Source organism: Acanthisitta chloris, unplaced genomic scaffold (genome assembly GCF_000695815.1).
Source record: "Acanthisitta chloris isolate BGI_N310 unplaced genomic scaffold, ASM69581v1 scaffold17254, whole genome shotgun sequence".
In the NCBI taxonomy this organism is placed as follows: domain Eukaryota; kingdom Metazoa; phylum Chordata; class Aves; order Passeriformes; family Acanthisittidae; genus Acanthisitta; species Acanthisitta chloris.
Window position 1 is genome coordinate 47,457 of NW_008670035.1, and position 17,301 is coordinate 64,757.

General features: G+C 45.8%; 1 protein-coding gene across 1 annotated transcript in view; it reads left to right on the plus strand.

The window, feature by feature from the left end:
• HPSE2 (heparanase 2 (inactive)) overlaps window positions 1-17,301 on the plus strand; it is a 98,289-nt gene that overhangs the window by 45,569 nt on the left and 35,419 nt on the right. Inside the window, exons 3-4 of the mRNA XM_009073539.1 lie at window positions 16,040-16,213; window positions 16,780-16,951. Of these exons, the coding sequence (XP_009071787.1) occupies window positions 16,040-16,213; window positions 16,780-16,951 (346 nt within the window). The remainder of the gene's footprint in view (window positions 1-16,039; window positions 16,214-16,779; window positions 16,952-17,301) is intronic.

Here is a 17,301-nt window from a genome sequence, read left to right on the forward strand (position 1 = left end):
TCTTGCTCTCAGACCTTTAGAGGGCACAGCAGGTTACTCTGAGTTGAGGTTTGTCATACTTGTGATGCATGTGAAGTGATGCAGCTATCATTATTAACTAGCTTTTGCTATTGTTTTTACTTGGGAACTAAGACTCCTGATGCCTTGCATGCTTAGTGCCCTGTGCTACTGATTCATAGAGGCCAGGAGTGTGCCTAGCATGTGGCATGGTGTGGTTGTCCCTCTCAGGCACTTTTCCAGGTATGTCCTCTTAGCCACTGCTGGAAAAGGGAGGCCTAGTCCTCCAGCATGATGTGGAGCAATCACATGGGCTCACTTGGCTGGGAAAGATGCGCAGGGTCAGACAACAGGTCTAAGAGAAGAACAAATGTCTCTGGGGAGGCAGCATGAGTCTGCTGAAACTTTGCTTCCAGGTGGCACGTGAGGATGGGCACCTCATCCCTGTAAGCAGCATTTTCAGAGCAGGGCTGTGTGTTGGACACCATGCCTGGAATAGGGTTGTCATGGGCAGGCAGGGAGCACTCCTCCCTCACCATCAGACCATTAGAATAAATAAAACAGCTCCACTTACTCTGGATGAAATCAAGTCTTCTGGATCGTGGCCTAAACACGGTCAACAGCTCCTCTGGGCCCTTGAGCTGCCAATAGCTTGCATCTCCTAGTGAGTCTGTCCTTGGGAAGGAGCCATTAGAGGCTAAGGAAACTTTTCAGATCTCTATCCTTTGAGAAGTGGGAAATCATCACTGATAGGGCTTGCAGCACCTCTTGAGTCAAGGAATGGGATATGCAAAAAACACAGTGATTAGAACCCAGCATTCAGTGCAGGGTCCCAGCCAGTGCCTTCCTGGAGCATGGTCATCAACAGCATTGCCAAAACTCCAGGGCGCTGCAGAGACTGGGTTTACCTTCTGCTCTGTCCTTGTGATTAGTCTGTACTTGAGTGAAGAGCCATCAGCAAGCTAATGAGGTTTTTCAGACCCACTTATAGTTGTGGGCTTATGTTGCATCTGTCATCCCAGAACTTGTCTGCACTGGTGTGCCAGTAAAGTTCACCAGAAAGAAATCATGATCAACTAGGGCCTGAAGTACCAGTCTGATAAACCTCCACCACTGCTGCCACCTCTTCTAACACAAGTGCTGCGTGTGTGACTTCCTTGACTGAATGGCCAAAAGTGCTCAGGAAAGATATAGTCTGTTTCTACAGGCATGTGCCTAAAATATTTCACATTCCTCCCTAAATTGCTATAGATATCTGCTTCTTCATTGCCATCAGTCTTTGTGATCAAAGCTGTTGTGTTGCACAGCAGCACATCACCAACAGGTCTGGTCATTGCTGCTGGAAAGAGACTGGGCCTGCCCATGTTTACTGCCACTATTGCCTTCATCCTGAGCTCCCTCTGTCTCTCCCCATTTTCTCTCCAGGAAATGGTCCAAGTGCCTGACTCATCCTCCTGGTGTCCAAAATCTCACCCTGTTTTTGTCCTTGGTGCTGGGATAGCACAAGATCATGTGGAAACCCAGATTTGTGGTTGCAAACATGGTTTAAGTTTTTATAATTTTATCCTATCTCTCTTTAAATGGGAATTCCTTATGGTAAAGTTTCAGACTGAGGCCTTGAGGAGATGACCTGAAATCTGAATGCAAATCAGTTGAGTAATTTCTGAGTCCTGTGTGCACAGGTATATTTCTCAGTTCTGAAAGTGCAACATTTGTCAGTGGTACAATAATGCACAACCAGCCTCAGTTTGCAGGTTGAGGCTTCCAACATCCATAGCCTCAGCAGTAAATGGAACAAAGTCATTGCTAACCTGGAACGTAAATGCTTTTGAAGCATTTCCTCCTAGGACAAGACCTGGTCTTTTCTTCCAGCTGCTAACACCTTCCTTCCCACTTAGAGCAAGTCCACAACCTTCCTCAGACACAGAAAATTTCCTGTTCTCCACTGTCAGAAGCTTTCAGCCCTCCTTTTGTGTCTCCCTTTAATCCTTCCCAGCATGCTATGGTATGTTCATCGGCCTGTTGCTGGGCTTACCTTTTCTTGCACTTCCCCCTCCTAATGCTGCCCACATGTTTTTCATTTACTGAAGGTGGGAGCCAGTAGGCATATCCCATATGTGATCTGAGGGGATGGGATTCTCAGGTGGAATTATTTAATTAGACATTGCCAAGCAGTGCTGGGGAAAATTTATTTTAATAACTTGATTTTAATATTTTCCATGCATTTATTTTCAGTGGAGATTATGACATACCCAGAAAGATAACCATTTACTTAACCAGTTAGGTATCCAGTTAAACCCTGAGAAATTATGCTTCTTAAGATCAACCTTTATCCCCAAGAATTGTCTCAAAAGGCTGTCTCCTCTGACTGGGACAGAATCCCTTCCAGAGGTCTAACGGTGGTTATTTGTTTAGCTGAGCAAGTTGAAAAAATCTGACAAGAGCATTGCAAAAACCTCAGATCCCTCTCCCAGAAGGCAAGCCAATGACACCATTAGCTTAATCCAGCACCTCATATACTCAATTTTAATACCACTCTATAGCTCCAGAATATGATGTATTTTCAGTTGAAGGATTTGTGTTCCAGTAGGGGAGAAGGAGGGTGGGCAGCTGGGTACAAAGGTGTATTAAAAACCATGTAGAGAATGTATCCGGAAAAGACCTGACATCTGACATCTAAATCCATTCAGAGAGTGGAGTAACTCACGGTGCAGCCTTTTGCTGCATCTTTGGCTGAGTCCCACATGCCACGAGGGAGTTTTGCTCTCTGCCTCTTCTGCCTACAGAGTTCCCTGTGTTTTTAACAGCCACCTCTAGGCGTGATACCATTAATAGATGATATTTGGAGCTACTGCCCTGGCAGGCTGTTCGAGCACCCCTCTCCATCACCACAGTGACCAAGGATGTGCTAACTAATGCAGAGGAGTTGTGCTGGCAGCAGTGCCTGCAGGATAATTGTTGAGAAACTTAACATCCATCCCATCCAACTCAATATATCTGCAGTGTTGATCTAGAGGGCTGGGCTGGCTTTGGGTTGTTGTCCAGGAATATGAAGAGGTATAGGATTTAGATAGAGTTCATCCAAGCCACTTTGGATGCTTACCTCACAGAGTCATGCCTGTTCTTCCCTGCTCACCTTGCAAAAACGAAGCAGTTCAGGTGGTTATCTCCATTGCAGTAAAGCTGGAGGGGATGCATTCCCCTGAAATACTGGAAAACAGTGAGGGGAAGCTGAGAGTACTGGGGATGCATCTTTGTTCAGGGGAATAAAGCAATAAGTATACCAGGAGTAAAACCTCTTCAGTAAAGTGCAGCATTGCTGTAACAGGGTGTGCTGATAGTGGCAAATTCTGGGTGAAAAATGCAGAAAAGGTATTTATTGAATACATATGAATCTTCTGTATTTGACAAAACAATTTGACACAGATTTCATAGTGATAATTGTGTGCTTCTGTGGTTCAGGTTTCACGAGTGGTCTTTCATCTGTTCCATTCCTCTTCAGGTTTGCTGCTGTTTCACACTTCAGATTAACACAGCTAACAGTCATGTCACAGTTACTTATCTCAATGAAAACAAACAAAAAAAAGATCTACTTCTATGTCAGTATGTTGCTTAGCCTTTTGCACTGAGCTACCAATTTATATTTTCCTCTTTCTTCCTCATATTTGTATATGTTTGCAGGGTATTTTCCTGCTGTTCTTTCTGCTGCTCTCTCCCTTGGACCCACAGCACAGCTGTTGCCTCTCTATGTCTCACTGGTTGGGAAATGCTGTCTTAAACTCCCTTCCCTTGAGATCCTCTTGACCTGTGCCCTGAATTTGTTCAAATTTGCTTTTTTTTGGAAATACATTTTCTTTAATCCGTTTTTCTTGTTCCTTCACTGCCTTAAATTGCGGAACTTCATGGTTTTGTAACCACTTCTACTCAAATTTACTTCCCTTTTTGGGTTATTAATCAACTTTCTATATCAATAACGTTCAAGAAAAAAAAAATCCCTCGCCTGTTACTTTCCCTTCTGCAGACCAACTTTTCCCCACGCCTTCTAGCAGCTTGGAGTGCCTGGCATCTGCCCTGTTCTGTCTTTAGCAGACACCAGGGTAATTAAAATTACCTGTTCCTACCAACACCAGTTATTTTAGGTGCTTTAGTCAGACACTCAAAAAGATGTCATCCATGCTTATTTTTGATCAGTGGAGTTCTGTGGGACATCTTCTGTGCTCCTTTTCTTTTTTTTGGTCCCTGGTGATATGCAGAGAGTTTCGCACCTCTTCTTGAACCCCAAAGTATTCTTCATGCAGAAAAAAACCCCTTCCTATTTCCTTATTTTGTTTTCCACACAGGTGACATCATTTCATATCAGTACATCCCCTCCAGTCATGTCTTTCCATGAAGCAGGCTAATTGCTGTAGCTGTGTATTACAGCTTTACACCAGTCTTGTTTGTTCTCCTGGCACTTATGCACAGGCAAAGCTGCTCTGGCTCTGCAGCTGGTGCAGAGGAGCAGAAGTCTGAGCAGACATGTCCTCCCGCAGCACATCAATTGGTTCATGAGATCCTAAACATCCCACATAGCAGTGGCTTGTTGACAGACCTTGGTAAGACTTGGAGGACAGCAAAGAGCCACAGAAGTGTTTGGAAGCTTGGAAAAACTTGTATTACTGTGAAAATACTGGAAACCTGAAACAGATACTGTTTAATCGAAGTGTGTTTAGAGGAGACTTGATCTTAATCTTGAGCTATCCACAAGCAAAAAGAACCTATCTGGCAGGGGTATAGCGAGATCCAGTCACTAGAAGGCCAAAACAGGTAAGTTTGGACTCCAAGCCAGGTGTCTATTTTGACCTTGGAGGTTAAATAACTGCAAAATTTTACATGGAAGTAGGCTGATTTCCACACTTGCAGCAAATTTTAAGCTGATGGTGGATACCTTTATAAAATACCTGATCTGTCCTGCTGAGGGACTGGGTTTGACTCTTGCACTCCTTGTATGTGTCCTGGGCTGCCTGGTGCAGGATGTCAGGCTAACAGTGCTGGTCTTTTCCAGCCATTTGTCTGTGCCTCCAAATGAGGTTCAGACTCCACCCTGTGTGCTTTGGTACAAGATTCCCCCAAAGATTAGCTGAGGCGAACTCCTGCAAAACCAGGTGCCTCCAGCTGAGCCATATCTGTGAGCCCAGAGGAGCAGAGAGAGCCAGGGCCAGTTCCTTCAAATATTTTACAGATTAAGACCTGGATGTGGGGTTTGTGGGAAGTCAGTGGAGGTCATGGACCCCAGTGGATTGTGGTCCTTGCTGCAGCACTCATTATCTGTGCCAGTAATTGCCATCATCCTCACCCATCTAGCTTGGTTGGTCACTGTTGTGTTCAAATGCAGTGACACTCAGCAGTGTGGACGAGCCCTCTGACATTAACTGAGTGCAGCTGGAGGCATCTACTTTAGCCTTGAAAATGCCTCTTTCTTGGCAGTGCTCTGTGTTTATTATAATGCTGTCTGTAATGTGCAAAAGTACATTTCTGTTTTAACTTCCTTCTTTATGTACTAAAGAGTGTGGTTTTAATTAAGGATTTCAGATTGAAACATTTCCGGTTTTATGTGTTGTTTTTTTGGTTGGGGTTTTGTGTTTCTTTAAGACAGTTTTCAGTTAAAATGTTTCAGAGTTTTGAAAAATACCAGATGCCCAGTTCACAAAGTGTGCAAAGAGCCCTAATCACTCCCTCTTCCTCCCAGGGATGTCAGCTGCTCTGCTGAGTAGGAACAGCTAGGGACAGCCGATGGCGAGAATGGGGTCAGGAGGCAGGAGAGGATGCACTGGGACTGGCGGTTTTCAGCAGCGCATCATGACTGCAACTCCTTGCACGATAGGAAATGTTGACTCAGACCCATAAAATAAAGCACCTGATTTTTGTGGATTCTTAGTTTGCTTCTCAATAGCTAGGGGTTGAAAGAGGAGATGGCATGTCTGCTGTCGTGCCCAGAGTTGAGAGATGTCAGGCTTGCCCCTGCCATCCCTGGCCATGGGCTGCAGCCCCCACCCATGGGGAAGTGAAGCCAACCCAAACAACTTGTAAAGTAAAACAGTTGTTTTGCTGCACATCAATTGCCATAAAAGGAAAAAATTAAAAGCCAGATTTTAACTCTCCTGGTAGTAGAGAATCTTAAAAACATACTATAAAGGCACCCCAAATTTTTTACTACATCAAGCAATGAAAATTATGTTAAAACCAAGTTTCTTGAGCCAGTTCCACGATCTTTGTGAGTTTGACTCATGATTTTTGAATGCTGGGGTTTGGCAACACTAAAGCCCCCAGTTTGAATTTGTTCCCGATGTGGTAGTTCAGCCTTCTCGCGTGATCAGTGTCACTCTGCTCTGGAGCAGCAGAGATCTGAGGGGAGGGAGGCAGAGGGCCTGGTACAAGACACCACTCCGTCTGCAGCTCCAGGGATGCTGTTGGGTGTATCTGGCTCTCATCCCTCTGTGAGGCTCTTCTGAACCAGGCTGTGTGTCTACCACATGACAGCAGTTTAAGGTGGCAAAAATGGAGTATGGGAGCTGATAGCTGGGCTGAAGGGAACTGGTGAGCTTACCAGGGTTATGCATTTTACTGAGATGTTAAAAGCATGCTTCATATCTGTGCATCCTTCATTCCAGTTTAGCCATGCAGCATGTGAACAGGGTGTTGCTCATCCTGTGCTCTCCAGCTCGCTTTTTGCAGGGAAGCACGGAAAACATCCATCCTCTTGCTGCAGTTAGTGCTTCAGGTGCTGTCAAGAAAAAGTGTTTTTAAAGTAAACTTCTGCCCTGCAACTGTGGCAGCTTGAAAGAATGACGTGGATGCAGCTTGCATGAGCAGCGCATGATGCACTGGAGAGTGGGTTCCCGTGACAGCTGCTGTCATCTGCCCTGCAGCTGGCAGGAGGACATGAGCACGGGGACAGGCATGATGCCTGCCCTTGTCTTCTCGCTCTGCCTTGTCTCACAACATATGGCTGTACAGCAAGCTACAATGTTATCTTGTACAACCTGTGTGGGTTTGGGCTGCACAGGGTTTCCCATGCTTGAGAGGTCAGACTCAGTCAAAGGAGGTCCTTCTCCATGTGGTTTCTGGGCTAGGTAGCAGCACTGTGCAGGGACCAAGCCACCTCTCCTCCCTGACAACACAGAAATGGCTCATGTTTGTACCTCAAACCAGCTTTAAACTATATAAATCACCATTCCCCCCGCCATGGGTAATGCTCTGCAGCTGCCCAGTTGCCTCTGCCTCAAACTCCCCCATTCCAATGTGATTCACAGCTCTGTCCTCCCTGTGAGGCGATTGGGGAGGGCATTTGGTCCTCTGATCAGCCATCCTTGTCCATCTCTAGCTGCCTGCCTATTTGGGAGCTTGCTGAGTGCTCAAGGAGCTGACCACTTCTTACCTATTTGGGAATGCTTTTATATTGTTCCAGAAACTGCTGCTTGTTGATAAATTGGAGGGATTGCAGAGAAGTGTTTTAGCTAAACCATGTAAAAGAAGGAATGAGCTGCAGCACAGCACTGCCAGCTGTCACTGGATTTAGAAACGCACATCATAGATTTTGTTGCTTTTCAGACAGATGCGCTTATAGCTGCTCTTATAGCCATATAAAACAGTCATTCTGTCAGCAAACAGTCTGGCAGTGGAGCTGGGTTATGTCTGCAGCCATGTTCCCAAGCCTGGCAGGTTTGCTCCCTCCACGTGCATAGGTGTCTCCAGCAACCCTGGTCATTAGGAATGGGTAGTTGCTCTCATGAGAGGGAGTTCTGGGGAGCTTTACCCCAAGTCTGGCCTTGCTGCTCAAGAGTCTGGCTAGCTGGAGCTCAAATTGACAAACCACAGCCAACTATAGCCACACTCACATCAATCATGCCCTGTCTGCCATGGTCCATCCTATTTGGACTTCAGAGCTAAAGCTGAGAGTCACAGGGGCTGGAATTAGATTTTCAAGAATTTCCTCAAGAGCAGGGTGATAGTGCTATCAAATTTGAAGCTTTTCACAGGATCATTATAACTTTCAATAAAACCTCACCAGGACGAGTTTCCTATGCAACAGACCAGCTTTAAATGCCTGGTAAAAATAGTATCTTAATGTTTTCTGCTCATTTGATTTGCATTCCTTTATCCAAAGTGGAATGACTCAAGAAAACTAGACAAGCTGCATTAGGAGGTGACTCCATGAGCGAGCTGTGAGTGCGAGTGAGTTACTGCTGCTCACCCTATTTCACACCAATCTCTGGTGCAAGTGGTGTCAGTGAGACACAACTGTCAAGCAGGCTGTCACCGTCTCTTGGTGGGATGAGCTGCCTCCTGCAGAGGTCCCAAGGATGCTCAGAAGTACAGGTACAGCAGAGCACTGAGGATGCTGATGAACTGTACCCAGATTTTCTCTGGAGCAGTTTCCATAGCTAAAGCCCAGTGATCTGGGGTGGCCAACAAGATGCAGAAGAGCAGGTGGTGCTCACAGTCTTATTTTCCCTTGCTCTGTTCTTCCTCTTCACTCAAACCTGTAGCCCTCTCACCCTCACCTCCATTTCCCTGTGAAACTTTAGAAGATGCTGGATTCATCCTGATCCAAAAGGGAAAATACCTGAAGTTATGCAGCAGGAGAAAACAGCTCTCTTAGCTGTAATGTGATCTTGGTTTCTTCCCAGGCACCAGACGGGAACAGAGAGTTTGGAAATTGCCCCTCTGGCCATTATCTGTGCTTTACAGCATTTGGAGATTGAATCCAGATCCCACATCTCTTCTGAAGCTCCATGTCAATTTACACTTGTTCCTAGAAACCATTACTGTCCTGTGAGCTCTTTACCATGTGAGGATTGAAAACAGAGCTATTCTGCTTATTTGAGCTCTCTTTTTTTTGCATGAAGGCAGAGCTCACAGTTCATTCCTTTTTCTCACCATCTGAGGATTAGGCCCAATCCTGATTGTTATCCAACCTCGATACCATTTACACACTGAACTCAATGCCTGTGGCTTTTATCTGAGCCCCTAGAGCATTTGGAAGCAGGCCATGCCCCTTGTCTGGTATCAAAAGCATTATATTAATTTGGGATTCATTCCACAAAATGAGGCTGTCAGCCAGACTCCTTAGCAATTGGATATTGAACCCAGACCTCGTGGTTGTCTTCCAAGTTATATGCCAGCTGGGAACTCAGCCCACAATCCATGGCTGCTATCCAAGCTCCTTATTGGCGAGAGATTGACACCAAGCCCCCAGACTGCTATTTCTGTATGGTGGTGTTAAGGGCTAAACCTTGCTCACGTGGTCAGCATAATCACCTCTGTATTGGCAGTGAAATGAAAAATCTAGTTAAAGACTTGAATGAATATTGAGGGTCGATGTTTAGCTGTTTAAAGACCAGGGATGATGACAATTCCCTTGGAAAAAGGCCTCCTTGATACTCTGAAGGGAATAACCCCAGATCCCCCATCTGTCATCCAGCTGGATATAAAATCCTCAGGTTCTCATTAACACACAGTGCGCAGCATTTCTTTACTGGCTGGCAGTATTAAAGCCAGTTCCTCCAACTTTCAGGTATTCTTCAGATGGGATTAAACTAGATCCCTTTTCTATAGCACCCCTAGGCTCTGCCAAAGCACTTCTTGTCACTCAGAGCAGACCTCCAATGCAGCACCTTGCTTTGGGAAGCACTTCCCACACACAGCACACGCCCAGCCTTTGTTCCTCTATGGAGCAATAGGGAAGCCTGGGAGGTAAAGGAGAGCAAGGGACAGCTCCGCAAAACTCCATCCTCTATGGAGGGAACAAGGAGCCTGACCAGACAGAGGGATCATTTCAGGTGAAACATGTATCTGAGGCAAGCACCCTCCTGCCAGTAATTTTGCCTGGGAATTCTTCAGCAGCTTTACACGGTGTGGTTTTACTGCATAGCAAAATGCTTCAGAAGGTTGAATTAAAACCAAACAGCTTCCCAGCTGGGATGGTCATCATTAGAATGCAATTTCCAGCAACTGTGTGGGTTTCTTGGTAGCCTCGAAATCTTTAAAATTCTCATTAAGCAGCAACTTTGAAGGATTGGCTTAGCATGCCGCTACAATAGGAAAATCTTCCCATGATCCAGTGGATCAGCTGTATAGTGTATATGGACAGTGTGGGATGTCGCTTTTCCTCTGAACTTGCAGTGACAGTGAAGGCTACTCTTTGGTGCTCTTACTGTCCAGATTGTGGAAGGGGGGGTTTCTGCTTTTCCTGTCTGAAACCCTATCGTGACTGAGGGTGGAATCCATGGGAAGATTTCAAGCCAATGTTGCAGACCTGTCCCATGGGTCTGGAATTACTCTAATTGCCTGTTACATATCTTCTGATTCATATTTATTTGCTAAGAAAACATTAAGTCCTTGCCACACACATGTGGTTTTATGAGGATTTTCAGCCCAAGAGGGCCAGTACAAATGAGATTCAGCTGACTATTGTGGCAATTTGTTTGTAAATAAATTTTCCATTTACCCACTTGTTCTTCTGTAAGTGAGAATATCTTTTTTCCATTCTTGCTCTCACCAGCCGTCTTACTCATCCTTTGTCTGAAGCAGCCTGTACCACCCTTTCCGTCCACTCCCTGTAAAGCTCTTTGGGCTTCCCTGTAAAGTTCCCTTTGGGCTTCTCTTTTCTGTTTGCCAGGTCTTTCCCAACACCATCCCTCCATCATCCCCTGTGGAGTGCTCGAGGGGCAGGGAATACTGCTGGCTTTGGTGCTGGCACCAGGAGCTGTTTGCAGGGATGCTCCCGACCTTGCTCAGAATTTATGGGGAACACAGTGTTGAGCAATACCTGTGATCAGTTGAAGTCATTATTTTTGGAACTACACTACTTTGCTTTATTAACAGAAGTGTTCATGTGTTGTACATTTGACTGGTTTCTCAGCCAACCTGCAGATTTGGGGATTGTGCTGTTTGCTGCCCACTCCATGCTCAGCTCTCGTCTCATCCTTCTCAGCACTTGCACACACTGTACATGCAGGAGATGGATGTGGTGAATGGTGGGGATAGAAGGAGAACAAGCTCTTCTTTCCTGTCCTTCTGATTGACTTCCCAGAGTTACAAAAGCCCCTGGTACACCATGCCATGCCCCACCAACCCTCAGCCCACTGACGGATCTCAGCCTCCATCTCAGTGTACACATGAATTTCCACTCTTCATGCTAAATCCTGCCAAAGAAAAATTCCTGAAGCAGAATAAAAGATGTGGAAGAATTTCAAACCCAGAGATTATTGAGCTGTCCCTCTTACCAAGCAGCAGTCAATACTGTGCTCTTTATAAAGTCCCTAGTATAATGTTTAATTCAGCAACTACAACTGGAAAGTCTTTCCAATTATTTAAAACTGCCGGAGATGTTTTAATGTGCCTCAGATTTTGTGTTGGCATGCCACAAAGTGAAGTACCATCTATATTTCAGAGAACATTAAAATGTAGCCTTGCATAAAAAGAAGAAAAATCGGAAAGAATCCCAAAAGATGTACTTGTTCCTTGAACCCGCCAGCATTTGTGGCTTCACAGACACCTTCTGCATTTTTAAATTGTTTGCCTTCCTCTGTACAGGGCATGAGATCAATACAAGCAGCAAAAAGCTTTAATTTCTGTGCAGAGCTTCAACCAATGGCAGGATTGTGAGCAGACCTTCACTGGTGGCCACACAGCCATGCATTGTCAGGCAGGATTTGCTCTCCAGATGCATTCAAGCTTCTGCAACCAAGGTTAAAGCCCAAATATCTTCTGATTTGTTTTTTGTGCTGGGGCTATGTGGCCTCTGTCTCTGACTACTGACTGCTGTTTCTCCCAAACCCAGCCTGTTGAGACCCATGAGCAAGCACTGCTGCTGGGTGTGAGGGAACAGAGCTTTGCTGCCTTGGTTAGCCTCACGCCAACTACATGAGCATTAGTAAACAGAAGAAGCTGACTCTCAGCATTTTTGCACTTTTTAAATTCTTTTTTGTTCGTTTGTTTGCTTGCTTGCTTTGCTTTGAGTTTTTTGCTTTATTCCTTCTCCCTGAGCTCAGTGGCATGTGAGTGCTGAGCATGTGAATCTCTGCACCAGGCAGAAGGGGAGAAGGGGCAGGGAGAACATCTTATAAATCTAGTTCTGCTCTATTAAGATTCATTCTGGTATGACAATGGCTTTTTCTGTTGAAGTGCTCTGTGAAAGCCTTGCCTAATGATCTGTTAGCTGGGGAAAGGTTAAATTCCTGTATGATTCCTTTGTTTGATGAAGAAAAAACAGTGCAATTATCCAGAATTCAAAGTGAGTTTTAGCCAGCTGTTAATAATACTACAATTCTTCGTGTTCTCATTACTCAGAAGTAATGTTGCCATCCCTAGTCATGGCAGTAAAATATTTATAGCATTTTCTTATGGCCCTGTTTGTACATATGGAGGACTGGACATCACTCAAAATCTTCTAAATAAGCACTTTTTTTTGTCCTTTAGCCATCCATAGAATCATAGAATCATTTAGGTTGAAAAAAGACCTCTAAGATCACTGAATCCAACCATTATCCTAACACTGCCAAATCCATCACTAGACTGTGTCCTTAAGTGCTGCATGCACACAGTTTTTAAATATCTCCAGGGATGGCGACTCGACCACTTCCCTGAGCAGCCTGTTCCAATGCTTGGTAATGTTCTTGGTGAAGAAAGTTTTCCTCATATCTAATCTAAACCTCCCCTGGCACAACTCGAGGCTCTTTCCTCTTGTCCTATCACTTGTTGCTGGTGAGAAGAGGCCAACAACCACGTCATTATAATCTCCTTTCAGGTAGTTGTAGAGAGTGATAGGGTCTCCCCTCAGCTTCCTTTTCTCCGGGCTGAACACCCCCAGCTCCTTCACCTGCTGCTCATGAGACTTGTGCTCCAGACCCTTCAATAGCTTTATTGTCCCTCTCTGGACACTCTCCAGCACCTCAATGTCTTTCTTATAGTGAAGGGCCCAAAACTGAGCACAGTACTCGAGGTGCTGCCTCACCAATGCCAAGTACAGGGAGACGATCACTGCCCTAGCCCTGCTGGCAGTGCTATTTTTGATCCAAGCCCAGATGCCATTGATCTCCTCAGCCACTTGAGCACACTGCGGTTACACACTCTGCATAACAGTATTCTTCTCATTTAACTGCAGCTGTCTGCAATGGAGACATCCAGTTTAAGGTGGTCATCTCAGAAGGGTCAGACATGCCTTTAACCGCTAATGGTTGGGTAGTTTGTGCAAACTGGTCATCAAGACTCTGCCGGTCACTGGACTGGTGCTTCCAAACTTACACTATTCCAAGACAGCTACCAAGAATGAAGGAGGTAATTTGGATTTGGTACCTGATGCTCTGGATACCAAGAGTGACCACATTAACAATCTGGTTTGATGCAGAGATAGGTTTATTAGTGCTTTTCTGCTCTTTGTAGCCTCAATGCATTCTGTAGGTCAGTCTGTTCTGGGAGAGCACTGGAAATGTGCAGGAGCTACCCCCAGTGATCTATCTGTGTGTTTCTCCTAGCTCGCTGCCCTGGTTGCTGATGTTTCCAGCCTGGAAAGTCATGGCAGAACATGAAATACACGTGGTATATCTGTGTCCAGGCACATGGAAACTAAATAAGTGTCATGGGGAAAATATAATTTCACAGTGGTAGGCCTCGCATTGGGATAAACAGACGTCTTGTTTCCTCTTGTGGATGCATGGAAAATCAATTCCCAGTCCTCTGCAGTGGCTTCTAAATATGAACCAAATCCTCTCCTGTAGTACAACAGCTTTGTGCCAGTTAAAAGGTTTCATTTCTAGCAGGGGAACTGCAGGTAACATTTTTTGCTATCTTCATTTATCATTTGGTGTCTATCTTATCTACTTTATAAGAATCTTATTTCAAGTGCAGCTTTTTGCCTGGGGGTCTGAAGTAAATGAGTATTAAGTAACTGTATCTGTCTCTAATTCACTAAACATCCAGAAAAAGAGCTAATGTGCCTGAACCACTGGGATGAATACATTAGATTAATCTAATTCAGCTACTTTTCATTCAAACAACCAGTAGCATACAGAAAAAGGTTGTGAAAGGGACTAGGAACTTCTTTTCCACATTTTTCCTTTTGTCTTTCCATAAATTTTATGCATTCCATTAAATGCTAGCTATTCAGATAGCTTATTTCCTTGATCCTCCTTAAAACTTTAAGATAAGTTAATTCTTCTCAGACCTCAGAGCTGGCTTTGTATTCACTGAAGCTTTCAGTGACCAGGAAAGGTGACAGAATAAAAGCAGACATACAGGCTCTGAGCAGGTTATCCCAACCAGAGCAAGAAGCTCTCAGCTGCCACCATTTCGCTTGCACCTCCGGAGGGCAATGTGGCTACAGGGAATCTTGGAGCATCACCCCTGGGCTTAGAGCAATTCCCTGAGCATGTGGTGGCCTCCTCTCCATCCCCTTCAGTTCCCTTGGCCATAGTGGCACATGCTATCACCGTAGTGCCATGGTAAGTCTGATGTATCCTCTGCAGCTTTATGCCCCCTTTATTTTTTGGAATTGTGCAAAAAGACCCCAAGCAGGCCGCCTAGCTCCTTCATTTTAACAACAAATTACTGATAGGTGATCTCAGTGTGCATATTTCTCACTGTAGTTCAGTCTAGATCAGGGTTACCTCAGTTTCTGGAGAGAACATCATGTGCATTCAAAGCCTCAAAACCCATCAAGGTATAAAACCTAAATGGCTGCTTTGCTGCCCACAAGCCCTGCTCTCCTGTCAGTAAATTGCTTCAGTGTGATTTGTTCTTGGCACTTTGCTGTGGATGTTGATCATCTCCTTATATTTTGTAAGTGCTGACAAGGAACTTGATTATTTGTCCAAGTATTTTTCTGGGACCTGAAGACAGTCTGCCTACTCTGTAATTCCCCTGTGCCTCCTTCCCCTCTTCTGAAAGCAGAGCCCTTAGTCTGCCCTCCCTGGCCCCCTGGAACCTCCCCATCCCTGACGGCTCATCACAGTTAAGTGGTTGAATCTACAAGGCTGCTTCAGGAAGCTCACTGAGTGTCCTGGGATGCAGTTCAACAGGCAGGGATGATTGAAAACACCACAGTTATCTAATTGCTCTCTAACCAAATCTCCTCTCGCTGTCATGTGAGTTCGTATCCTGCTAACACTGGCATTAACTTCGTCAGTCATTTGTTTGCTTCTGAGTTTTTAGGGAAGATTGAAGGAAAAAATCATTAAGCATTTTGTCTCTCCTAGCAGTGCCCTGTGCTAAAGTCACACCTCTCTAAACAGTGGTTCAACTCTTTCTCTGGTCTCTCCTGCTGTTGCTGGCTGTGCTCCCATTGCTCATCAAGGCCATAGTACAGGGAGATGTCAGCCAGGGATCTTTGGGGCTGGCAGGTGGGACATGAATCCCAGAAGGACACCAGCACCCTGGGAGGGCCACATGGGCACCAGGGTTTGGTCAGGCTATAACTAGGCAGGGAGTCTCTCTCTCCCCAGCCTCAAAGGGTGACATTAAAATGCAGTCTTTGGGTGCAGGGCAGAAGGTTAGCTGGGTGCATGGTGCATTGAGGCTCTACTTGATCATTGCTGGGGCTTGGTTACTGCTCTGGTGGCTGTGCGTGCAGAGGGCAGGTTGTTGTGGCATGCAGGAGACGTGGCCATGAGCTGGCAGCTCTAGGGTGGTGATTTCATCCTCTGCTCCCCTGACACTGCAGGGATCTGCCCTGAAAGAGATGCAAGGCAGAAAAAGCACAGAAAAGGATGAACTTTCCTTGCCAAGAGCAGATGAAAAGAGATGTTATAAAGTCACTTGTCTCTGGTAACATGGAGGTGGAGGGCATCCAAGTTTCATGTTGGAAGGAGATGAGCCCACACCTGGAATCCTATCCCAGTTTCAAAGGTCAGGTGCATTTCTGCAGTTACAGATGTCATGGGGATGGCATTTGACCCTGGCTCATCCTACACAGGAGGCAAGGTATGATGGACAGCAGGATCATTTGAACCTCCCTGGAACTAGCTTTCCTTTGAATTACAAACTGTTTCTTGTTTCTTCCCAGCCAGGTCTCTAGACAAACTCTATAACTTTGCTGACTGCTCTGGCCTTCACCTGATCTTTGCACTGAATGCTTTGCACCGAAATCCCAACAACTCCTGGAACAGCTCCAATGCCCTCAGCCTGCTGAAGTACAGTGCCAGCAAGAAGTACAACATCTCCTGGGAGCTGGGCAATGGTGAGTGTGGGAACAGGAGAGCAACGGGAATGGAGCTCACTGAAACAGAAAGGAATTCCCTTTTGAAAGAGAATATTTGCAGATCCCAGGTTGATTTGCCTGTGCAGTTTCAGGGGGATTTAAAGGCCCCTGCTATAAGACAGCACCATCTCTAAGATAGACCTGGTGTGAGTTAGCCCCTCAGCTGGGCATTTCCATCAGTTGGTATTAAGCACATGAAATGTTTCTGCCCTGTCTGCTGGGCTCAGCTGGTCCTGGGGTGGACAGGCCAACAGCTGTATGGACTTGGATGGTGGCTAGAGTGCCAGGGGAAGTGGACACCCTACAGGGACAGGAGCATGACAGCAAGGTACAGGTGTTTCATCCAGCACGCAGTAAATGGGGAGCAGGAGACCAGTATTGGCTCTCATCTACTCCTCAAAGTTTCCTTCTGCTGCTCTGCAGAGCTGTTTGCCTGCTCTGCAGAGCTCAAGCTGTTTGACAGGGTGAGCTGTGTGTCTCTCTCTGGAAGCGTAGATGAAGGAGTAGAGCTGACGAGCCTTGCTTGCCTCTTTTTGTTTTCCCAGAGCCCAATAATTATCGGACACTGATTGGCCGCTCAGTGAATGGCAGCCAGCTGGGCAAGGACTACATTCAGCTGAGAACACTGCTGCAGCTTATCCGCACTTATTCCAGAGCACACCTCTATGGACCGAACATTGGGAGGCCCAGAAAGAATGTCATTGCTTTCCTAGAAGGGTAAGTGATGTTGCTTTACTGAAGAACGGATCAGAAACTCCTCCTGAGACTGATGTCCTTTGCAACAGGTAGGTTTGCTCTTTGGCTTCCCAATATCCAACAGCCTCCAGGACAGCGAGGCCCCAGAGCCTTGGGGACATGGTTGTTTGTGCTGCTAAAATTCTGCAGAGGTCCCTGGTGGGATTTTGGGCTGGACCGATTAACACTCTCCCAAGCATTTCCAGCATTTCCCAATCATAGACAGGCTGAGGTGCCCACCTTGTTGAGATGTGAAGACAAAGCAGTGGTGTGGCTGCAGGCTGCTGCATACCTGTGGGTTGCAGGGTCAGGAGGTGGGTTCTGGCATCACT